Raw genomic sequence first — 23,985 nt, 5'->3', positions numbered from 1 at the left:
TGATGACAACACTGTAAACAGCAGTCGCTACAACGAGAAACATTTTACCGGGTGATTACCCTATTTTTATAATAGCAAAACGCAAAAAATGGTATTTTAAAGCTATTAACCATGAAAAAGAATAAATGTAGTTTAGTTACTCCTATAAAAGATTGGGAAGGATATAAAAACAATTTCTCGGATTTACTGGCCTTGTCTGAAACCCCTAAAAGAAAAAGACGAAAACGAAGATCGACGAATCTTTTAAAAACAGGTAAAAAACAAAAAAATATTACTGAACTTAAATTAAGACGACCTGCAGGTAGTAGTGAAAATGTACATTATACCCTTTGTTAGCAATGTGCCTATGCCAATAATACCACTTCTAACTTAAACTATAACCTGCTTACCCTAACTCATAGTAGTATCCGCAAATAAGCAGTTGGCAATTGCGAAAATTGTGTCACAAGTAACAATATAAATGTTTAGATAATAGTGAGTTAAAAGCTTCCCAAGATGGAAGTATTAATAACTGGAGTTCGAGTGAAGAGGAAAATGCAAGGAAAGTAAAACTTCAATTTGATTTGGAAGGTAATGCTCTTATATATATACATATTATATCAACCTTGCCTTACTTAAGATTACTTTGAAATGAGGCAGTGGGAATCTAACCCTGAACCTATAACCAAATTGTTATACAGTAAAAGTTGATTATGGATATTTCAACAAGTTTTCTTGGTATTACCAGATTTAAATGACAATGTGTCATCAAGTCCTATCTTACATAGTTCAACAACTAAAAGAACAAATATTACTGGCAGAAGTGGCAGTCTGGTAAAGAGAACACCATCAGGTAATACAATTTTTACTAAAAAATAAACAAACTAATTTTTTTTGTTGATAGTTAATTAAAACAAACTTGTGGGTATTTAGGTAGTCCAATATTATCCCAAACACCTTATAGATTTTCAACAGCAAGAAAACGAAAACGGATAAAATCCTTGCTTGCCATAAGTCCAATAACACCAGGTATAAAAAGAAAAATCATTAAAAAATATGTGATGTTTATGGTAAAACATCAATTTTGAAAATTTTTTAGGTTTAAATAGATCAAGTTTTGCAGAGAAAAGTTATTTTTCATTGCATGCAAATAACGAAACCAGTTTTGAACCCTCTGGTTTGGACAATACACCTCTGGCAATCCCATTGGTGAGTTATTTAACAAAAATTAAAATCGCAATGTTACGTTATAGAAATCATAACAAGAAAATTTGTTTCCGAATTTCTGCTTTTTTGGTTCCTTTAATTTTGATTTACTGTTAAATCTAGATTGAGAGTGATGAAGAAATTGTAAACGAATTTGGGTCAACATCTGGGGACGACAAATCTCTGCTTGATTTAACTCAACAAGAAATTGATGTTGTTACTACACAAACTGAACAAGAACAACAAGTAAGCATTTACACAATTTTAAAATGAAAATAATAATCAAAAAGTCATTTTCATTATTATGTATTATTACAAATGTGCAATGTACCACACATACTGTATGCTTACCATATAGCCTGCAAATTATCATTATTATGCTGAGTCTAAAAGTAAATAGACCAAGTCCTGTATAACTTACTTCACAATTTTAAAAATACCAAAAAATATTACTGTTTGTATGCATTTCTTTCTGCTACTATTTACTATTAAAGGTTTGCAAAAGTTATGGCATGGGGTGTGGAGCAATGTAATATAGTTGTTAATAAACTTACCTTAATTATGTCTAATGAAAATGCCACGGATATTTTTTCAGCTGTCACAGAATAACCAGAATATCAGCCTTACACTTTTTTCAACACAAGACGATGAAATACCAAACTACCAAAACAAAAGTGACCCCCAAGAAAGTCTGACTGACCTTGAGCCAAAGGTCAAGGGGTCAAGTTGGATTGAAGGGGTGATAGAGAAAATAGATGAAGATTGTATGAACACAACTGCACCGGAATATTCAGTTTCTGCTTCGTTGTATGATTCAGCAAAAAAACAAAAGTTTATAAAGTAAGAATGGAATGGTCAATAGAATTTTTTTGTTATTAAACATCAAATTTAAGGTACTCTGGTTTTAAATTAAATTTAAATAAAAAAATCCCAACGGAGTGACTTAAAACATGACACTTTTTTGTAATTTTGCTAATCTTTTTTATATATCTAACCTGTTATAAGACTAAATAACAAACTGACCCAAAATTATAGAAATGGTTTCGCTGAGCAGCTTCAAAGAGTAAACCGTCAGCAGAAGACTCATTACGTTTTATTCAAACATCAATCCAAATCCAACATACAGCAAAATGAAAAAGGTAAGCCCAATGTATATATGTATATATATAGTACTGCCACTACCTGCATATATTTTTAACTATTAAACATTTTTTTACAGATATTCAATATAGTTTAACACTGAAGGCAATATCACACCATAAAGAAGGCATACTTCATGTGTTAGAATGTAAGGTAGGTCATTTAAAAAGTATTCAATAAGATTTTTCATAATTAAACGCAGGAACATATTTTTCACAACTCTTATTACAAACAAACGAATAAAAAATTATTTAACTTTCCATTTTTTTTAACTAGGATTATATACATTAGAAGTTGTCAAATTAAGATTTTTTTTAATATAGGTATTGGACAGGGGTAATCAAGTGAAGGAAAATGATCAGTTTTATACTCTAATACTACAGCATGAAGTGATTGTCGAAAATAATATAAATCTTACAACTACCTTCACTATATTTCCACCATGGTAAGAACTACTCAAGCCATTAAAATATAAATATTAATTTACCCTTAATGTAAAGAGGTCAATTTCACAGGCAAATTGTAAGGAAATTTTTATAACTTTGGCTTAGTCTTAGACACCCGTTAAAGCATTTAAAATACATATTCAATACATATATGGACTAGATATATGTTTTGGGGGTTTCAATTTGCACTTGCACATTTTAAACAACATTTCAAATAAATATTTACACCAGTGTTTCCTGAAATTGTAATAAAACAACAAATATGTTGATTTTTTTAGGAAATGCATGAACCTAGAGAACCACAACTTTCCAGTGTTGTTATGTGTAAACCACATCCAAGTTTTAACCCACAAACAAACTGATGAAAACGCAAACATTAATCCAGTAAGACAACCCTACATATAAAACATATATACCAATTTTAAGCATATAAATGTTATATTCTTATATATAAATTTACTTTTGCAGACTACTTTAGCAAATAAAGAAGCTGCATTGTCATGTGATAATTACTGCGAAAGTTTGTTAAGAGCAGTGGAAAAACAAAATATTGAAAACTCTATTAGTTTGGCAGCAACCATTCAAAGAATATACCAACGACAACAACCATTTAATAATTCCACACCATTAAAGTTTATAAAGAACTCTACTTTAATATATACCTTTATTTTACTAAACAAAATGGCCCATAAATATAATATAAAATGCATGAATTTTTTTAAAGGTGGAGATTTTTATGCGAAGATGCTTTTGGTGTGTTTTTCGAAGTTGAGTTAGACGCCGTGCTGTCTGTGCAAGAGAAGTGGTTGCATTTGATAACACATGGAGAAGGACAGCGTGTTATTTTCGAAAACCTTTATCTAAGTGGAAGAACGACAAGGCCCCAGTAATTTATATTATATAGTTAACAAATGTTTATCATATATAATGAAGCCTGGTGGATGATATTTATATATATATATATTGATATGTATAAATCTGTCTATTAACCAGTTTTCATTTTATAGTAAAGGGTACTAGTATTTGGACTTAAGTTGATGGGCATTGTAATTTGGACTATAAGCTATGTATGCTATAATTTAAACTTATGGTAAAGACTGCTATACCAATGCTTTACAATATGTTCTTACATCAATATTATAAACCATCAACATTTTGTTGTAATTCAGGTGCCCTTCGTTATTCAGTTTAATAAATTCGGTTTGGAACTCTGATGGTTTTGGTTTACAGCAAGTCCAAAACAGTGAAAGCCAAAGTCAGAAGATCAACAGTCAATCAGACTCTTGGGTAAGATGGAAGCAATAACAAAAATATCTTTATGTTAATAGTTATAACTTGGTAATATTAAACCAGTATGGATTGAACGCAAAACCCAACAGTAGGTGGTTGATACCAATTCAGTGGAGAACGAATCTACGACCTAATGGCAGGCAGCCTTATTTCATATATAAAAACAAGCTTTAAGAAAAAAGTCTTAAAATATATATTTACAATAATTCTTGTTTCTACAGAGCCTATGTGGATCTCAGAAGTCACCAAACATTAAACCACCCAGTTTTTGTTACAAGTTATTAGCCAGAAACTCGTCAAGTAAGCTAATTTTTTCAACTACATCAAACCAGGACAAAAATACATTTTACAGTGACCTTAACAGGCCAACATTGGAAGGTTGTACAAATACAGACGTTCTATACAAACAACCAAATCTTATACAATACTCTAATATAAAACAAGAAAAATTAGATTCTATATATAGGTAAGTTAAAACTTTAAATTTGCCTATTATATCTATTGTAGGCCACTGCGACTTTTTAGCTCGAAAATTTTAAAATAGCTATAGTGAATATAGCATGGGATTAATATTATGCAGTTTCTATAAATACATATTTTTTATTTTAGATGCAGTATTCTATGCAAAGTGGTTTATATTCATGAAAGCACCAAATATAATAATATAAAATTAATTGATTATAACACTTATGATTACCTGTTTGTTGTGGACAAAAACGACCCGACGAATAAAGACATTATAACAATAACTATGTTAAATGGAATTTCTGAAAAGCTTAAAAATCAAAATGTTGTTCTGCTGAAAGATGTAGCTATCAATGGAGGTAACAATGTTTTTATATATTTTGACTTCAATGGTGAAAAGAAATTGAGTGATTTATATTCATTTTTCTTAATGATTTAGTATCAGTAGTAATTTGACAAAACTATTTAATAACATTACACTGCAACGGAAAAATGATAAACCAATTTTATGGCGGTTTAAAATAGTCAACAGTTCAAAATTCAAAATTGAATACCGGTATAAAATCTATTTATATATAATGGAGTCTAATGGGAAATATATACATAAAAAAAACTGCTGTTTGTGGTGCAAGGGTGAACTAATATTAGATATGTGACCACATTTCAACAACTAAAAACCCAACTGTAGGGCAGGCTATTGACTAGTTTATTATAATAATTCAAACCATGATAACAAAACCTTTTTTTTTTTAAATAACTATTTATGATTTTAGATGGCAAATTAAGCATGGACCAATACAGCACTTCATTATTGTTATTTAAATTACAATTTCAACAGTCGCAAGACCTGCCAACATTAGACACGCTGTCTGATAACATATTTACCACCATAAAGAAGGAGAAAATAGATATGTTGGTTAATGTAAAACTCCCTCGATTAGAAAATATTTCTATATCAACCCAACCATATACATTTGTTACTGTAGAAGGTAAAGAAAAAAAAATTAATTTTTTTTTTAATTTACTAATTATTATAAAAAATAAATAAGCAAATTAAAATATTATTTTCTTAAACAAAAATTTGTCATAAATTTAGCATATATTTAAAAAAAAATTAACGCATTTCTTGTATCATTAATTTTTTTCTTTAAATAAACCCTAAGATTTTTTTATTTCAAATTTAATTTCCCCTTTTAATTTTTTTTTTGTTTAATAGGTTTAATTTGTGGGGTGACAACCTACTCATCATATGACAGGCAGTCACCGGATCAAGAAATGACAACAATCAGCAAGTAAGTACTTGAACAAGAATAGATTACTCACCAGGCATATGACTAGTAACATGATACACCCATTTTTGCTGAAAAACAATTCCCCTAACAATAGATTTAAATGGTAACTAGTCATGTGAAAAGGTGCTGTGGAAAAAACAATAATAAGTCCAGGAAATAACATGTGAAACAATTGGAAGGGTCATGTGATATTATTATGCCTGCACAAGTTGTATGCAATGTCTTAAGTCTGTGGCTAAAAATATTAATGTTTAATATTGTTCTCCAACATATACATAAACATAATGTCATAACTTAATTAAAATTTTATCATTTTATAAGTCTAAAATTATAATTTTTTAGTAAAACATTACGATTTTTTTAGAACTCAACTGTGGTTTAATAATAAAAACTCAAGCCAAGATCAACTAGAAATCGTTGTTATTTGTAATAACACATTTAAAGTAAAAATAAAGGTAAAATTATCAACATTTTTAAACCCTATCAGGATAATTAATTTACTTTTTTGTATGTCTTACAGTTGTTGCAAGAAACAGCATGGAAGTTAGTATGCAACTTACCTTTCGTTCAGGTAATAAAAATAAAAGAACAATGTAATTTATAAAACTGTATTGACTCGTAATGATGCAATAGAACCTAATATTTTTGTTGTTTAGAAACTTCACTGCGGTTCGTTGAACAACCGCAATGTTGGCCCACTAAATTGTTTTGTCTACATGACTGAAAATAGCAATTTTGAAACAGTTATATCTGCTGTGGAAGTCCATATTTAGCAATATTATTTCATTTAACATTTTTTTATTTATTATTGCCTTCGTTTTACTGTTCTTTTTTTTATTATTTCTTCAACAAGCATTAAAAGTAACCTTTGATACAATGTCGGTATTTTGTTAGGAGAAATATGTTAGGTATTACCTGTAACATATGTAGGCTATGACAAACGTTTTTTCACGCCCATACGCGTAAACCACCTTTACAAAAAGTGTCACCAAAAATTTCTATGTCACCAACCTTTTACGAGGTAATAAAGGCGTTGGAATTTAAATTTCAGGTGAATAACATTGTTTGACCTATATTCATAAAGCGCCGGGCAAGATCTGGGCCGGCCCAAGAGCGCTGCGGTAATTTTTAGTAAGGTAACGCCGAGGCAAATATGACTATTGTAGTTCGTAAGACTAAGCACTTGGTAAAACAAACTACGTGCGCATAGAAGCGTAGTACATCGGTTACCGTTGCCTTTAAACGTAAACATTAGATTAGCGTTATCGCTATCGAAAACTAGCGCTAGCGACGTTAAAATAATATCATCGCTAAAACAAATATATTCTTAACTATTACTAGGTAAATTTAATATTATATGATACCTTACCATACCTGTTTTTGTGCTCCTTTTATGTCTATTCGACAGCGCGTGTTTTCCCTTTGTGGACTTCGGACCTCGTCAATTCTAATAACAAAACGTAATTTAAGTTTAACTAAATACTGGGTTTAAAAATAGAACACTGGCCTTTGTAGATGAATTAAACACGGTTATCACTAGGCATTAAATATAATCGATATATTAAAGTACATATTTATATTGTGTGTAGGCCTATAGAAATTAATGAATAGTTCTATTTACCATTATTGATAGCTGCTACAGTTAAAATTCTGATGACCTTTCATTTTGACAGCCTTACTTTAAACTTTTAACATTTAACTATAGTCACGTGACCCTAATAGCTAATGAGAAACAAAATGACAATTTATATAACATGTAAACAATAAGGTGGAGAAAATTAATGATAAACAAAAGTGTATTATTTGTAATCGTTTCAATTTTTAAGCTAAATCTTCTGTACATTTTAAAGCCAAAATTTTAACATGAATTCGGTAAAAACTAAATATTGTCTAAATGAACTCAAATAAACTTAAATTTCTACAAACAAAAAAGTGCTGAAATTCAAAAGTGAACACATTAAATAATAAACTTAATTTAATTGTACATTTTTTTCGTAAACAACACTTAAATTGTGATGATTACCATTTTTTTATTTATGCAAATTTTAACATTTTTACAATGTTGTTATTAGAGCAAGGCATTTTATAGAACAACTAGAAGAAGAATTACCTAAGAACAAGAAAGAAAATAAAAACCCGTAACGTCTACATAATTAAAAAACAACACGGAACTAAAATTCAATAAATTAGCATTAAATTAAAGGAAAAAGAAAGAATAAAAGTAACACATGGAAAAAGTTGAAATTTTTTTTAAACATGTTGCCAATTTACATTTTTTTTAGTTTTTATATATATTTTTTTAAAAGAATTTAATTAAAAATAGACACATTAGTTAAATATAAAGTATTGTTGGTAGTTTACAAGCTATTTTAACAAAAATATTAGTAGTTTTAACATACAAAAGTCGGCCAAAATAAAAATATATATATATATATTTTTTTTTTTAGAAAACAATTTTCTAAAACAACTCTTTGCGATTTATAAAATCTAAAAACTAAACCCGACAAAATAAAAAAAACTTTTACGACTAATCAAAAATAGTACATAATCAGTTTGTCAAAAAAAAATCTATAAAAAGCTATGATACATCATGCAACGAAATTTTTTTCTTTTTTTTTGTAGAACGATATCGTTAAAGTAAAAGCAAAATAAAAAATCATGGAACTTATAAAACAGTCTTGAAACTTTCTAGTTTGTTATGCCATGTGTGGCAACGATTTTAAAAGATCCCTAAGTGTGTTAAGTTCGTGGGAAAGCTCGGCGACTCTTTCGTGGAGCCTCGAATTCTCTTGCGACAACTCTTCGACTTTCTGCTGTGTCTCCATCGCCTTTATTTTGGCTTTATCTCGACTTCTGCGTACCGCAACATTGTTTCTTTCCCGTTTTTGCTGATATTCATAGCTTCCTTTGGTTAGGGTTTTTCCTTTCTTCAAGGCGGGGGTTTCATAATTGCTGCCAACTGAGGGTCGTTTTGTGGCCAATTTAGCTGTGTTGGTGGTTATAACTGATCCTGGAACAACAGAAGGAGATCCTTCTCGTTTTACAGCAGTAAAAGCACTTTCAGCGAAAGTATTGCCCTGTGCTGGGCCATCTGGATCCGGCTTAACGATAATTTGCGCACTTGTTGAATGCTCGTCACTTAGTGCATGTTCGATATAATTGTTATTGGAGGAGTCATTCCTCATTTGGGCAAATCTGGAGGAAGACATCGGTGTGGTTAGTCCATCAAACTGCAAGTGGTGCGGAGAGTTACCTCGTTGAGGTGTGACTGGCGGAGTGTTGTAGTAATTGAATGGAACAGGGGATGTGGCAGCTGATGAGCAAGCGGAGGCACAATTTGAAGGTGGCTCACTGGTGGTGGCTTGGTACCAGCTGTCTAATTCCTCATCAAAATTATCGTGCGACTCTTTTTTAAGGTCGGGGGGCAGAGGGGAGGAGGGTGGAAAAAGATTTTGAAACAGGTCGTCGTTACACAGCTCTAGGTTGCCAGCCCCTGCGATGTAAGTCGAAAGATCAAATGATTCTTCGTTCTGATATAAATCAGTAAAATCAAAGTTGTTTGATGAAGACATAGGATTACTGCAAGCTCCTGCACTGTTAAAGTTGGGATCAGACGCCATTTTCAATTTGCATCATATTTTTTTTAAATAAAACCAATCTAAAACGTATTTTTGATTTCATTAAAGTTAGTAATATAAAAATAACATTAAATTAGAAACTAATACGTTTAAATACAAGAGGCAGGCGTTAACCGATAGGCGGACAAACTAAATTAATTTATAAAACACAATTTCCTTTAATATCCCGACCTGCAAATTTTCTGTAATGATTTACGAATTCCCTTCTTTTACTTATAAACGCCTACAGACCTCCTAAATAACCAAAAAATAAGAAAAAGAATAAGGAATGACGAAAGGATAATGAATTCAATAAATTTAGGTGACTATCTCGCAAAACTAGGCTAAATACGAACAAAAAAATTAACCTCTCAACTTAGCCTAAGCTTTCTATTTATGAGACTTCTAAAGAAAATTCTTATGGTAATGACACCATACTCGAATGTATTCATCCGCTTTGTGTTTTTCTTTACTTAATAACAACAAAAATATCGTTATAAATGTTACCAAAAACAGCGCAAAAGTACTAATTTACCTTTTTTAAACAAATTTTATAAAAAAAAATAATGTTGTGTAATCTTTTTTAACAAAAAAAATCGAGTCACGTGTTGTAAGTAGTTCCGAAATGACGTAGGTATACGCCATTATTGCGCAATCTGCTCGAACGGGAAAGCCCCTTTAAAAACTTCACCAGATCAGTTCTAAGTTAATGCTGACGTAATGCTGTTCAAATTTAAAGTTTTACCCTTCAAACAGCACCTAAAAATTCTAACGGGTAATTTTTAAAAAAATCACAAAAACATATCCCTGTGTAACTTTTTTTTAAAAATGCTGACTTAGGTTTTTAATTAAATATCTTAAATTTTAAAAAAATTAGATAAAAAACAAAAATTTTTACATTATGGCATTTTTTAATAATTTAGAATAATTGTTCATACAATTTTTCCTATAATATGCAATATTAATTACAGTTAATAATGCAGTTATGAACGAAAAGTGTAAATAATTAAGCAAAAAATATGTATTTATATAAACATAATAAACAAAATTGTTTTTTTTGAGATTTTTTAAATAACCTTTTATTATATTTGTAATTAAAAATATTTTTGAAAGGCATAATCAAAGCTTTCGAAATCAAAATAAAATATGTAAAAGTAAGCATATATGAAACTGTTTGTCAAAAAGTAAAGTAATTAAAACTAGAAGACAAAGTAAATTTCATTATAAAATCAAAAGCCTTTTAAAAGATTAATAACAAATATAATTTTTAATTTTTTTTGTTAATTTTAATAAAAAAAAATTTTTTTAAATGCTGGTTTTCAGAAATTTTTAAAATACATAAAAAAATTGTCTAACTACAGTCTAACAATTAAATTGTCCAACTATTAAACATTATTATACTATATTTAAAAATCATTTCAAATAAGAAATCAAAACCCACTGTTTGACTCGTATTCACAGTGCTTTAAATTCACCTAATCTAGTCATAAAACAATAAAAAACCGCATACAGTTACTGAAAAAAAATGGAATCCAAAAAGCTAACCAAAAAGCTTGTTAAGTATATGTTAAGACATTACTTCATAACTTAATAACTGCAACATTGTAAAAATTGACTAGATGCAGAAAATCAATTTAATTGAATTATGATAATAGTTTATATTATCCTACATGTAGGAAATTACAGAAATGTGTATTGTGTTAGCTGTCGTTTTTCGAAGTTGAAGCCCCATTCTTTTCAGCAGTTGAAGAATTATCGGTTAATTTATGCCCCAGTAACACCTCAAGTTGTTTTAAATCGGGTAACTCTGTACCCCCACCACTAAAACCCTTTGCATGGTCCATAAACACTTTTTTAAGGATGTCCAATTCCTTATTTAAAGTCTCTACCTTGGCTTCGAGCTGGACATTTTCAACTTTTAGTTTTTCGATATTTTCTGAAGTACTCATGGTCTTTTCTTTCGATTTTTCTCGGCTTTTTTTGACGGCGACATTATTGCGCCTGCGCCTCTTTTGGTATTCCTCCGTCCCATGAATTATCTCTTCCTTTGCCTTAACCTTGCTGGGATTAACTGCCTTTCCACCCCCCGTAGACTGTATCACGCTTTGGGGGAGTTTAAATTCTGAATTTTGCCCATTGTTTTGTGTGGTATTCCTGGAGGTTGAGGGTTCATCACCATTGTTAGCTGTCGGAGTAAAATTGTCCATTTTTTCTGTTTTTGACTATTATTACCTTGTAGGCAAATATATATTCTCAATATTTTATTTTAAAAGGTTTAATTTTAAAAAGGGGCATTACAAAGTTACAGCATAAACAAATTAGCCCATAGTTTGATATAAATCTGTAAGTAAAAAAAGCTATTTTAAATAATTATTTCTTATTCATTTGTACCCTATCCTATGTTTATTATATTGTACCCTATCCTATGTTTATTATATTATCTAACTACCACATTATTCTAAACTTTTAAACTATAAACTTAATAGAAAAAGTGTTACATCAATGGGCGGTTGCCGGTTTGGCATACTTTAACTTGAAAGTTGGTCATATCAAAACATGACGTAAATAAACACGAGACTGGAGACGGTTGTTAAAAACTGTCATAAAAAATCTTGAATTTCCCGTTCTAATTACAAGAATGCCAATAAAATCGATTCGTCGTCTGCATGTCTAAGCGCCTTTCCACACGATATAATGCTATAAGAATTACTTTTCATTATTAACTGTAAAAAATAAACTAGAGAAATAGAATTGGCTTTTACATTTTATTTTTAAAGAAAATGGGCAAATGATGACGCAAGGGTCATGACCTCTTTCGGGAATCCCCTCGAAACACGTGACTTCATATTCTTTGTAGTCTTTTTTTTTTTTTTTTTTTTTTTATTTTGGTTTTTTGCGCATTGATAAAAGTAAATAATAAATACGATATACAATTAATATTACAACAATGCGACGGGAAAAAATGACAAAATCAATTTAATGATTTAAAACATGTCAAAAGTATTAATGTTTACATGAAGATTTTAATTATTTTATGGCATGGTCACCAAACCCAGTATAGATTATATTATTAATAAATGCGATATATAAAATACATTTTACAAAATATACACCAAAAAAATAATACTACTATAACAAAGGAGTGACGAAATAACAAAATAAAATTGTACGAAAAAAAAAGAAAGTTACGACACATTTGATTTATAATAGTAGAGCAATCACTGTCGATGGTAGTTACAGTGTAAAAAATAACTTAAAGAAAGTCTGTAAGTTAATATTAACGTTTAGGCATATTTAAACTAAATTACATAATGCAATAAACAAATGTATATATATTGATTTTCTATAAAAAGATAGTGATAGCCGTTTATTTTTATCTATTTTACTTGTGTCAACTTTTTTGATAAAATGAAATCCACTTTATATATCGTATTCGCATTTTTCGTGTATGTTCCACATATTACTTTTGCTTATAAATGTCCGTGCTCAGACACGTCCTTGTGCATGCCAGTTACCAAAACCTATAGAAAGGATTTGATCGTGTTTACAAGCGGAAAAGATAACTCCTGGAAGGAATGGAACTGGATTGAAATAACTAACGTTATACATTACGGCTCATTAGAATCTGAAGACTACCACGAATTATACTGCTATGCCCATGCCCACAATGTTAGATTTACACAACTTGTGGGTTTATCTGTAACTTATTATCCAAAACTCACTTCGCCTGAATTTCGTAAACAGATTTCGAATGGTTGGATTGAGCCGATGCTAAACTACAGTTTGGATGGTATTAATATTGATTTAGAGGGCCATGCCAACACCAAAGAAATAGTTGAAGGAATACATAACCTTGTTAATGAGACATATATTGCTATCAAGTCGATAAATAAAGCATATCTGGTCACACAAGATATTATGTCAAGACCTAATGGGTATGGATATGATATTGTTACGCTTGCAAAATTTACTGACTACTTTATTGTAATGGATTACGATGCTAAATACTTGAGTCAATTTGCAGGGGCTAATAGTCCATATGACAGAATTGTAGCATTTTATGATGTTTACTTGCACAATCTATCAATTGACCCGAGTCATCTTGTAATGGCTTTGCCTTGGTATGGATATGATTTTACATGCAGCAAGTTTATAAACGACACCGGTAAAAACCTGTGCGTGTACACAGGCAAACTAGTGTCGCAAGGATTTGGAGACATCCAAAAATTGTATCTGAAAAGCAACATTGGTGGGCTCAAGTGGGACGCAGTAGCAAAGTCTCCCTATTTTTCCTACAAAATCGATAACATTTGGCATCAAATTTGGTTCGATAACGTAGAAAGCCTAGTGGCAAAATACGAATTGGCGCTGTCCTTGAATTTAAGAGGATTAGGAATGTGGACGGCTGATTTCCTGGATTACATTTCTACTGACATAAAAACTGTTGATCAAACTAAAGAAATGTGGTACCAAATCACCAAGTACGTGTTACTTTTAAAGTAAGTAAGGGACCATGCTATTGCTGTATGTTTTCCTATCATTTTAATTTCAGGATTCACTGTTAATATTGTTATTGCTGATGTACTTTCAAAAAAGAAATATTCATTTTTATTGTAATGAAATTTAAATTTTATGATATTGCATTGCACTTTAGTGATTATGCAACCTTTAAATTTACTAATTACCTTTTTCTTATATGCATTTATTTAATCATGTTGTTTACTTTAGATTTGACGTAGTGTTTTCCCTTTTTTTCATATTATGTAGAACAAAAGTTAATATTGTATTTAGTATTTTCTGTATAACGATAAGTCGAATATATACATTTTTTGCTTTGTATTTAGGTTTACTAAGTTTAATAATGAGAAAAATTATCATTTGTTTTTGTATTGCTTTTATCGTGTCGGTTGAAGCTGTACCCTGTCCTTGCTCAAAACCTGATTTGTGCAATGTTGTAACCACACAATTCAACAAGGAGCTTGTGGCATTCAGCAGCGCTTCGGATCAGAGCTGGAAGAAATGGAATTGGACCGCAATTTCGAATGTAGTTTGGATTGGATCATTGGATACATATCAAGATTTGTATTGCTATGCACACGAACGAGGAATACGATTCACTTACCTTGTCGGATCTCAGTTAAAATACCTTTACAAGCCAGACTATCGGAAGCAAATTACAAATGGTTGGATAAACACGATTAAAAATTACAGTTTTGATGGAATCAATATTGATATTGAAGGTCCTGCTTATAGTAAACATTACAAGCAAGGATTGAACGATTTGGTGAACGAAACTTACACTGCATTTAAAGCAATTAACAAGAACTACCTTGTTACAATGGATGCATTTTATTCCCCCTATATGACTGGCTGCATTTTTGGGCTTTGTTACGATTACGTTCCATTGTCAAAGGCCACCGACTACTTTATAGTCATGGACTACGACGCCACGCTTGATATTCTATTCGCTCAAGCAAACAGCCCCTATGACCTAATTAAGGAGTCTTACAACCTGTATATTCACAATGTAAACATCAGTTCAAATCATTTGGTGATGGCAATTCCATGGTATGGGTATGATTATACTTGCGGTAAATTCTACAACCACACAGGAGGTGACGTCTGTGTTATTGTAGGAAGCCCACAATCCCAAAAATCATACAGGGACATAGAAGCAAAGTTGCCTTCAAACATAGGTGGTTTGAAATGGGACCCGATCGCAAAATCCCCTTACTTTACCACAAAAGAAGACGGCATGTATCATCAATATTGGTACGACAATTTGGAAAGTCTTAAAGCAAAATACCAAATGGCACAAACATTGGGGTTGAGAGGTCTAGGGATGTGGACTGCGGATGATCTTGATTACTCCTCTACCAATCCGGCTACAGTTGATAATAGGGAGCAAATGTGGGACATAATCAACGTCTATGTTAAAATGATGGAACAAAATAAGAATCCCAGCTTTCCTTTCAAGAGAAACGGAAAAGATATTTTGTAGTCTTCAGAATTTAAATCTTCAAAATTAAATTGGTCTGCTTGTGATTCATATAAATTTTACTGTGATTAATATTACAAATTTTTTTCTTATCCCATCAATACTAAATTAATGCTTTATTATAATATATGCAATTTGTTATAAATATCTAATTTTTTCTATTTCTTGTTTATTTGTCATGAGATTGCCTCAATTAATATTATATTCATGCAAATGCGCTTTTGATTATGCTTATATATATAAATATATATATATATATATCAACTTCTATTAAAGATATTATACATATAGCTGCGTTATAATATATTTTCTATTTGCAATAACATTAAAAGCTCTTAATTAAAATAGATTTTAACCACTGTTTAAATTTGCAGATTTAAAAAAAATTGACTAATTTGTTGTTACTGTGTTAACAAGAAGTTTAGTATGGGACGTTTTAAAAGAAAAGGCTCAAAAAATAAAGGGGAACCTAAGGAAAGAGTAAGTAATGTTAGCACCCAATTTATTTTATGTTTATTGCACAAAACAAATTATTTTTAACCAATTTTTAGACTGGAAAAGGATATAAAGACATTGTCAAAGAAAACGCAAGATATGAACGTTTTTATAGGGTAACTGCCTTTCACTAATATTAAATTACCTTTAAAAAAATACTAACTTTTATTTATATGTTTCATTTTTTTGTATAGTAGTTGTTAGAAGATTGGTTAAAAAATAATTATTTTGATTTTAAAATTTAAATTTTAGGAACAAGAATGTTTTGACATTAAAGAATTCGACGTTTTTTTAAATTCGATGCGACAACCTTTGCCTGCTGTGTTTAGGATAACTGGATATAAAAAGCAAGTATATAACCTCTTATTAATACAATGATCACCACTTAATTAATATTTAATTTTTATGCTTTTTATTTACATTAGGCATGCCAAACAGTTGCTTAAAAACATGAAGAAAACTCACTTCGAAGAAATGTTGACTTTGAAATTTGCTGATGAAGTTATAAAGCCACCAACACCATTGCCTTGGTAAGCCAACAAAAAAATGTTTTATGTAATTGTTTTCTATCGTATAAAATTAATCATTTGTTGTTAATGTTAAGGTATCCTTCGGAGTTAGGATGGCAAACTAATTTGAACAGAACACAGATACGAAAAGCTCCACAACTTCAAAAGTTTCACGCCTTTTTAATAGCTGAAACGGAAAGTGTAAGAAGATTTATTATTGCTATTAACTAGTCAAACAAAAATTGAAAATCAATCATCTAAGAACCTATTTAAATTCTTTTTCTTACTAAACCTTTTTGTTAGTTTTCGAAATTGTGAAAATTTTCTAGCACTTAGCTGCATACTTAACTGGGTTGTTTATTTTACAGGGTCACATTACGAGACAAGAAGCTGTGAGTATGATACCTCCATTGTTGCTTGATGTGCAATCCCATCACAAGGTAGACTTTAATTTCTTAACACTACTCCATTAAACCAAATAAAAAAAAGGTTCTTTTAGTATAAATTTGTTTGTTATGTTTAGGTGTTGGACATGTGTGCTGCGCCAGGCTCAAAAACTGCTCAGATAATCGAACTTCTGCATCGAGATGAAACTAAAACCATTCCAGGTACCTCGTTGTATAAAAATTTTAAAATTTCTCCTTTTTTCTGTAACATAATACCAACAATACTTTAAAACATTGATGCAAAGCAGTGGCAAGAAAGTTAACATCACCACATGAGGCTTGGGGTTCAATCCCTGTCATTGTTATTTTTAATTATCCTAAATAAAAATGCCTACTACACAGACCTGGTTAATAGCACAAGCGTTATATTTAGATGGGGTATGTATTGCTAACGACAAAGACAACAAGAGGTGTTACATGTTAGTTCATCAAGTAAGCAGGTTGAATAGTCCTTCAACTATCGTAGTAAACCACGATGCTGCAACTTTTCCTGAACTTTATACTAAAGAGGTAAGTAAGTTCAAGGCACCTTTCAACCATGGGTTCTTTAAATTTTACAATTTTTATTGTTAGGTTGATGGAAGTAGCAAGGCACTTAGATATGATCGAGTATTATGCGATGTCCCTTGCTCAGGTGACGGCACCATGCGAAAAAATACAGACGTCTGGCTTAAATGGAATATCGGAAATGGGCTCTATCTGCATGGGTATACCTAAAGCATTAAAAGCCAACCTATTTTCCTGACTTTTAAAACTAAAATTGCAAAAATATCTTAGGCTAAATGCATAGGTGGGCACAGTTAATCGAAAAAGCAACTTCGTTAAATGGTTATTCGTTACACAATACAGTAACTTCGCTAATGTTTTTTCGTTAAATTAAACCAAATGTAACGGAAGTTATCGTTGAACGTTAACGTTAAAATTTAATTAAAACAAACAAAGAAATTACCTTTTTTATAAAAAAAATAGTTTTTTTCTTAATCGTTGTTTTAACTAGACGAAAATGGTTTAGAAGAAGTTTTTAAAACTGGCATAGGCCTATTGCCGAAATAAAAGTGGCCGGATAGTAATTACTTACATCGTTTAAAAATTGCAACGTTTAAACCCGATAAACGGCGATATTAAACATATATATTCCTTATATTACCATGGATTTACTTGTAAAACATTGAGTTAACGGGCTTAATTTAACGGAAGTACAATTTAACGAAAGTTAACAGGTCCGATAACGATTTTTAAAATTAACTTAAAAGTTAACTTTTAACAAAAAATTCAACTTCGTTATTTAACGTGTAACGCATTAACGATTTGGTGCCCACCTTTGGCTAAATGTAGTAAGTAAATCATAAACTTCAAATCTTTTTTTTCGAAGAATACAACTTCGCATTTTGCTTCGTGGGTTAGAGCTTCTTGCGAATGGTGGCCAACTAGTTTACTCAACTTGTTCTTTAAACCCAATAGAAGATGAAGCAGTCGTGGCTGCTGCTTTGTTTAAATGTGGAGGGACAGTTGAACTAATAAACGCTGAATTACCAGGTTTAGAAATTTAAAAATCAAAATGGTTTCTATTTTTTCATTTCTTTTTAATCAAACTTGATTTTTAATTTTTTCTTAGGTTTAAAATGGAGTCCTGGTGTTTCAAAATGGAGGGTGATGGACAAGGGTGAAAATTGGTACGAAAAATTTACAGAGTTGCCATCAAAAAGCAGCAATATTCCTAAAACAATGTTTCCCCCTGAGGACGAAGAATTGGGAAAAAATATGCATCTCGAAAGATGGTAAATATGCAAAAACACAATTTTTTCTTTAATTGGAAAGTAAGATTAGAGCTTCTTTGTCAAATTATTCTTTTTAATTAATTTATTATTAATGAAAGGCTAACTTCAAGGCCTTATGATAAGCTAACTGAAAGAACCTAGCCCAATTTTTCATTTTCATTATGATTGATTGTTTGATTACCTAAACTTAAATTTAAAAATAAAATTTAATTTTTATTTAGCATGAGGTTACTGCCCCATTTGCAAGACACTGGTGGATTTTTCGTGGCAGTTTTACGCAAAACTTCGAACTTGCCATGGCAAAAACCTGAACCCAAACCTAGGAAAGAAAAATCTGAAGAATCAAACAAAGAAACCACTGAGTAAATATAAAAAAATTTAAACAAATTATTAATATTTTTTTTTGTATATATCTTTATCCTCGATGTGGGAAAGTCGAATGCGCGACTTAAACATAGAGTAACATCAGTAACTCCGACCCAGTCTCGAGTTGCCTGTGGCAGTTTGGGATATTATAGATTATAATTGCCCGATAATTATACTGCTGATCAAGTGCTGGCTCAGCAGGAGTTCTCACCGTGTGTTCTTACCACTACACCACGCAAGTGCAAGTGTTCTTACCACTACACCACGCTGCCGGTTTATATAATTGAGCTTAGTAGCTGATATATATATTTAATATGATAAATAAATATATCCAAATGGGTTTGAAATTTAAAAAATGCTGCTTGTAATTAGTTGCAAGTTGCAACCATATTACAACAAATAAAATTCTGCACAGATGATGGGCGATTGACTTGCAGCTTTATTCTTTTCTTCTTTCTTTAGCTCACCTCCAAGAAAGAGGCCAAAATGGGGAACAGGTTTCAAAGAAGATCCTTTTGTGTTTTTCTCAGAAGACGACAAAGAACTGAGTACAGAAATCAAGTGAGTTAAACATTACATTATTAAAATTTTACAAAAATAAAACTCAGATACACACAATCTTATACAGAAGGTCCTTTTACATAACATAATGAGAAAAAATGTTTTATTCAGAACATTTTATGGGTTAAATGATTCATTTCCAATTGATCAGCTGTTCAGTAGAACAACAACAGGAAAAAAGCGACACATTTATTTCGTGTCCAAACTGGTCAAGAACATTGTCCAAAGCAACAAAGACTGTTTAAAGGTAAGACTGTCATATCAAAAATCAGTCATTTTTTTTGTGCCAGTTTTAGTAATCATATTTTGTTTTTTAGTTAATTAACACCGGTGTAAGGGCCTTTAGTAGATCGGATAACAATCAAGCAAATTTAAAATGTGCTTTCCGAATTGTTCAAGATGTAAGTAGTAATCTTTTCAATAAATTATTGACTTATTCTCTATGTAAGAACCCATTTCACAGCCTAATTATAAGATTTATATTTTTATCCTAACCAAGTTTTGAGTTGCCTTTTTATTTGCTTTTTATTAAATTAAAAAACAGAATCAAAAAATGTTGTTCAATAAATTCATTTTTTCATGAACTTTGCTAATAGACTTTTTATCGCTTTTGTTTTCTAGGGAAGTGAAAGTTTAGAACCTTTTATGGATCAACGTGTTGTAGTAACCGAAATGGAAGATGTGGAAAAACTTCTGCAAGAAGAGCAGCCTGAATATAAAACTTTATCACAAGAATTAAGAGATAAACTAGCAAGCACAGGTAATTATGCATAACACTTTAAAAGCAATGGTTAAATTCTAACAAATATAAATACTTACATATTTAACTAATAACATTTGATTGCAGATTCTGGCAGTATGATATTTAAGTATAGTCCTGAAAATAAGTAAGTGTAACCCTATTTAAATTATTTTTAACTAATAGTATAATATAGTTATCCTCGACGTGGGAAGACAGACTTTATGGTGTCAATAAATACAAGTTAAAACTATGCTATTTGTTTTCTAACTCAGGTGAATTAATAATAGCCCTGTACCCAAGAGCCGTAAGGCATAAGCACACTGGAAATCAAACCTTGGATCTCATGGCATGTGTTACAACCACCACAACACTCTGACCATTTTTTTGTGTATATAAATTAACAACATTACCTTTACTGTATAGCTTACGAAAGCATTACATACAATTAATTAAAACCTTGATTTACATGGTAGAGATGCTGATGTGGAATGTGAATTGTTAATGTGTGGATGGAAAGGAATAACATCTGCTCGCTTGTATATGTGCAAGAACGAGAGGATGCACTTTTTAAATATGATCGGACATCCAGTTCCTGAATATTTGCTTCCCAATAAGAATAGCAGAAGGGCAAGGGCAGAAGAAAATGGTGAGACTAAGGAAGAAAATGGTGCAGCTAAAGAAGAAAATGGTGGAGCTAAGGAAGAAAATGGTAGGGTTAAAGAAGAAAATGGTGGAGCTATGGAAGAAAATGTAAGCCCGGTGATAGAAGATGGTGATAAAAAAAAAAATGGTGGATGTGAATAAGAAAATGTTAACAAAATTGAAAATAATGAAGAAGCAAAAGCGGAATAATAATAAAAAAGAATAGATCATTGGTATTTTTGGGAGTAGATGATATTTAGAGGCAATACTGAAAAATTCAAGCAGCTCTTTCTAAAAACAATCATATTTTTTCCCTACTGCCTATGTTTTACACCTGGTGCTGAAAATAAAAACAAATTTTGCAAATAATGTTGCATTTGATATATTTTATAATGTTAATGATTTTTGAAGCTAAGTTAGTTTGGTTTGAAGCCTTTAGCATTGTAAGTATTTTGTAACTGATATAACAGCTCAGTGTTACCAGCAAAATAAAACAGGCAATATGAATGTACATTAAACTATAAAGGTTTGCACGATATAAAACAACATTTTAATAAAGAATTCAGCAAAAAAGGCGAATTATTCGAATTATTGCAAAAAATTAACGATTTTATTTGTATTAAGGGCTATTGCAAGAAGAAAAATTTGTATGTAAAAAAAAGATTGGGGCCCTTTAACATGTCAAATTGCACCAAATACTGTATACTAAAAAGAAAGGGTTAATAGGATAGATTTATAGAAGTATTAAATAAAACTTTATTATATTACAAATTTTCAAATTTATATTCAGCTTGAATTACCATTCAAAAAAAAACAAACATGCACATTATCTTACTATACCTACTTTTAATCAGTTTTCAAAAAAATATATTACAAAATATGATTTTGTTTTGAAAACTTCATATACAAGTATACCGACTTAAAAAAATATATACAATACACAATAAAATTCAAGGTTTCTGCTATTATATAACATCAAAGCACCAAATTAGTTAAGCTTACAATCAACAATTAATATTAAATTGTAAAAGTATTTTTACATGTATTTAGTGTATATAATTAACAAAAACACTTTTAATAACAACAAATGATTATCAGAAAGTGCTTAACAATATCCTGTATTATGCTATAACGTCATCAGTATTTGACACATATTAAATTAATTTAAAAGTATTATTATGATATATATATATATATATATATATATATAGTTTAACGAATGTGAGATTGCATAATAAACATTGTAATTCCTAAAACTTATGCGGCTTACAAAACTAAAACTTAAAAACGAAATCCTTATAACTTTATGCAAGTTCAAAAAAATACTAGAATTAAAAAATAACATTGTATACCATAAACACCTTTTGTATCAGATAATGCTAACATAATAATCTATTTAAAAAAAAGTATTATAAAATATAACCAAACAATTGCTTATGGCACTAGTAAAATTAAAATTGTACACTCAATTTTTCCACAGAAAAGAAATTTTATAAAAAGGTAGGTCTGTATTACTTTACTGCATTAATTACTGCAAGTTGGTATATATATAAATTATCATATGTTAAAAAATATTGCCAATTTATGATTTAAATAAAATATATGCATTTTACATAGGTCTAGAAAAATTTACCATAGACTGAATTTAAAAAATATATTATTTATTAAATTTAAATTAAATAAAAGGTTTGGCTTAAACTGGTGCAGTTGCATCAATAAGGCATTTATTTCAATTGCAAACCACTTCTGAAAATTAAATTTTTTATCGGAAATGTTTTTAATTTAATTTTTTTTCCTCGGCTTCATCTTCCGTCGTAAACTCTTCCACATCGCTTCGGTCGTCTTTCTCTACTTTTCCAATAACCAATAGTTTAATTGCCATTTTTATTATGATCGCAGCCCAGAAGATATGCAGTAACTGTAATATCATTAAAAGGGCGTTGAAGAAATAGTAACCGGCATAAGGCTGAAACAACCACATACTTTTCACCCAAGTTGTGTGAAGGACGCAGTAGGGAAACACTACAAGTCTGGATATGATAAAAATTATTGCGAATAACGTGAAAAGGTAATCTCCAACTGAGTTGATTTTCGCGTATACAAAACACTTGGCATATTCAAGCACGATGTCCGTAACGTCGTGGATTGCCATCACCATTGTTCCTATCCGGACAAAATTTGCGCAGTATGAAAACACGATGAGAAAAATCGTCGCAAGATGATGAATTAACTGTTCAGTAAAATCTTTTCGTTTCACGTCTTGGAAAATTGAAAAAAGAAGAGAGATATAGAACCCACCTTCAATCATGTAATAATAATACACAGAGGGCCAGAGACTTTGGAATGGGTAATCGACCCAGCAGTATAAGTTATCCCAAAACCAAGATGATTGTACTAAGATTGACATACCGTATGTAAATGCGATGGTATAAAAAGTTCCCCTCCAGCATGCTTCAGCTAATTTTTTAGTCAACAACGGTCGACTTAAATTTCTTTTTCTCCGCAACCATCTTTGGATTTCTTTTTCAGTCATTTGATTGTGTTTTGCATGCTCTTTAATTTGTTCATTCGACGGGTGCTTCGATTTTTTATACAACGCTTCTAATCCTGAATTTGGAGAAGGCTTCATGCGCGGACGATCTACTATACCTAACTTTTTCGCAAGAGGCTTTGTCACAAATGATTCAAAAACGAGACGAACACATAGTATGGCAAGTGCGTACAAAGGCATCACAAGTAAATCTCTCGCTTTCGGAAAATGGAAACCTTCTTTGTCCTCTAAGTCCCTAAACGAGACACCACCGGGAAGCCAGAACTTATCGGCCCAAAACCATGATGATAATTGCTCCATTCCAAATGAATTTTTAATTAAATCCTAAATTATCAAGTTCCTATTCTAAAATGAAAATAAGTTTTAATTAGATATAGTGATACAAGGATTTTAAATATATATAGTGATACAAGGATTTTAAACACTTTATAAACTTATCATATAAACTGCATTCTAATTTTC

The 23,985-nt window shown here is 30.7% G+C and overlaps 7 protein-coding genes across 7 annotated transcripts; 4 read left to right on the top strand and 3 right to left on the bottom strand.

Moving 5' to 3' along the window:
• The first annotated feature begins 21 nt into the window (after positions 1 to 21).
• On the top strand, positions 22 to 6,689 carry LOC145758923 (uncharacterized). Its single transcript, XM_082572617.1, has 21 exons — positions 22 to 253; positions 469 to 570; positions 728 to 832; positions 913 to 1,008; positions 1,079 to 1,188; positions 1,309 to 1,431; positions 1,781 to 2,025; positions 2,221 to 2,324; positions 2,405 to 2,478; positions 2,649 to 2,770; positions 3,050 to 3,155; positions 3,240 to 3,403; positions 3,496 to 3,657; positions 3,941 to 4,058; positions 4,283 to 4,527; positions 4,671 to 4,885; positions 5,300 to 5,515; positions 5,743 to 5,818; positions 6,183 to 6,273; positions 6,339 to 6,389; positions 6,475 to 6,689. Exons 1-21 carry the CDS (start codon positions 112 to 114, stop codon positions 6,589 to 6,591), a joined length of 2,784 nt encoding a protein of 927 aa, XP_082428743.1. The 5' UTR covers positions 22 to 111; the 3' UTR covers positions 6,592 to 6,689.
• Positions 6,690 to 8,155: 1,466 nt separating this feature from the next.
• Positions 8,156 to 9,804, bottom strand: LOC145759114 (uncharacterized). The gene is made up of 2 exons (XM_082572867.1): positions 9,628 to 9,804; positions 8,156 to 9,476 (listed from the first exon to the last, which is right to left on the bottom strand). Exon 2 carries the CDS (start codon positions 9,436 to 9,438, stop codon positions 8,515 to 8,517), a length of 924 nt encoding a protein of 307 aa, XP_082428993.1. The 5' UTR covers positions 9,439 to 9,476; positions 9,628 to 9,804; the 3' UTR covers positions 8,156 to 8,514.
• A 745-nt stretch (positions 9,805 to 10,549) lies between these two features.
• On the bottom strand, positions 10,550 to 11,894 carry LOC145759665 (CCAAT/enhancer-binding protein gamma-like). The gene has a single exon (XM_082573515.1). It carries the CDS (start codon positions 11,640 to 11,642, stop codon positions 11,136 to 11,138), a length of 507 nt encoding a protein of 168 aa, XP_082429641.1. The 5' UTR covers positions 11,643 to 11,894; the 3' UTR covers positions 10,550 to 11,135.
• Positions 11,895 to 12,356: 462 nt separating this feature from the next.
• On the top strand, positions 12,357 to 14,279 carry LOC145759034 (di-N-acetylchitobiase-like). Its single transcript, XM_082572763.1, has one exon. The coding sequence runs from the start codon at positions 12,844 to 12,846 to the stop codon at positions 13,936 to 13,938; it is 1,095 nt and encodes a 364-aa protein (XP_082428889.1). The 5' UTR covers positions 12,357 to 12,843; the 3' UTR covers positions 13,939 to 14,279.
• Positions 14,132 to 15,655, top strand: LOC145759033 (di-N-acetylchitobiase-like). The gene has a single exon (XM_082572761.1). It carries the CDS (start codon positions 14,132 to 14,134, stop codon positions 15,434 to 15,436), a length of 1,305 nt encoding a protein of 434 aa, XP_082428887.1. The 3' UTR covers positions 15,437 to 15,655.
• Positions 15,656 to 15,805: 150 nt separating this feature from the next.
• On the top strand, positions 15,806 to 21,217 carry LOC145758995 (RNA cytosine C(5)-methyltransferase NSUN2-like). The gene is made up of 18 exons (XM_082572710.1): positions 15,806 to 15,913; positions 15,985 to 16,044; positions 16,181 to 16,275; positions 16,354 to 16,458; positions 16,533 to 16,638; positions 16,806 to 16,877; positions 16,961 to 17,045; positions 17,257 to 17,393; positions 17,457 to 17,590; positions 18,256 to 18,419; positions 18,499 to 18,661; positions 18,883 to 19,023; positions 19,490 to 19,588; positions 19,700 to 19,835; positions 19,906 to 19,989; positions 20,210 to 20,348; positions 20,436 to 20,475; positions 20,804 to 21,217. The coding sequence occupies exons 1-18, from the start codon at positions 15,860 to 15,862 to the stop codon at positions 21,132 to 21,134; spliced, it is 2,145 nt and encodes a 714-aa protein (XP_082428836.1). The 5' UTR covers positions 15,806 to 15,859; the 3' UTR covers positions 21,135 to 21,217.
• Positions 21,218 to 22,416: 1,199 nt separating this feature from the next.
• On the bottom strand, positions 22,417 to 23,860 carry LOC145759413 (ceramide synthase 2-like). Its single transcript, XM_082573243.1, has one exon. It carries the CDS (start codon positions 23,821 to 23,823, stop codon positions 22,750 to 22,752), a length of 1,074 nt encoding a protein of 357 aa, XP_082429369.1. The 5' UTR covers positions 23,824 to 23,860; the 3' UTR covers positions 22,417 to 22,749.
• Positions 23,861 to 23,985: the final 125 nt, after the last annotated feature.

This window comes from Corella eumyota, chromosome 7 (assembly GCF_963082875.1).
Source record: "Corella eumyota chromosome 7, kaCorEumy4.1, whole genome shotgun sequence".
Taxonomy (NCBI): domain Eukaryota; kingdom Metazoa; phylum Chordata; class Ascidiacea; order Phlebobranchia; family Corellidae; genus Corella; species Corella eumyota.
This window is presented reverse-complemented; position numbering and strand designations above follow the sequence as displayed.

Coding starts and splice junctions, on each gene's coding strand:
- LOC145758923 (XM_082572617.1), top strand. CDS start 112: ATGAAAAAGAATAAATGTAGTTTAGTTACTCCTATAAAAGATTGGGAA. Junction 3,156..3,239: donor AAAACGCAAACATTAATCCA/GTAAGACAACCC, acceptor TTACTTTTGCAG/ACTACTTTAGCAAATAAAGA. Junction 3,404..3,495: donor AATAATTCCACACCATTAAA/GTTTATAAAGAA, acceptor ATTTTTTTAAAG/GTGGAGATTTTTATGCGAAG.
- LOC145759114 (XM_082572867.1), bottom strand. CDS start 9,438: ATGGCGTCTGATCCCAACTTTAACAGTGCAGGAGCTTGCAGTAATCCT.
- LOC145759665 (XM_082573515.1), bottom strand. CDS start 11,642: ATGGACAATTTTACTCCGACAGCTAACAATGGTGATGAACCCTCAACC.
- LOC145759034 (XM_082572763.1), top strand. CDS start 12,844: ATGAAATCCACTTTATATATCGTATTCGCATTTTTCGTGTATGTTCCA.
- LOC145759033 (XM_082572761.1), top strand. CDS start 14,132: ATGCATTTATTTAATCATGTTGTTTACTTTAGATTTGACGTAGTGTTT.
- LOC145758995 (XM_082572710.1), top strand. CDS start 15,860: ATGGGACGTTTTAAAAGAAAAGGCTCAAAAAATAAAGGGGAACCTAAG. Junction 19,990..20,209: donor CTTTCCGAATTGTTCAAGAT/GTAAGTAGTAAT, acceptor TTTGTTTTCTAG/GGAAGTGAAAGTTTAGAACC. Junction 20,476..20,803: donor AAGTATAGTCCTGAAAATAA/GTAAGTGTAACC, acceptor TTTACATGGTAG/AGATGCTGATGTGGAATGTG.
- LOC145759413 (XM_082573243.1), bottom strand. CDS start 23,823: ATGGAGCAATTATCATCATGGTTTTGGGCCGATAAGTTCTGGCTTCCC.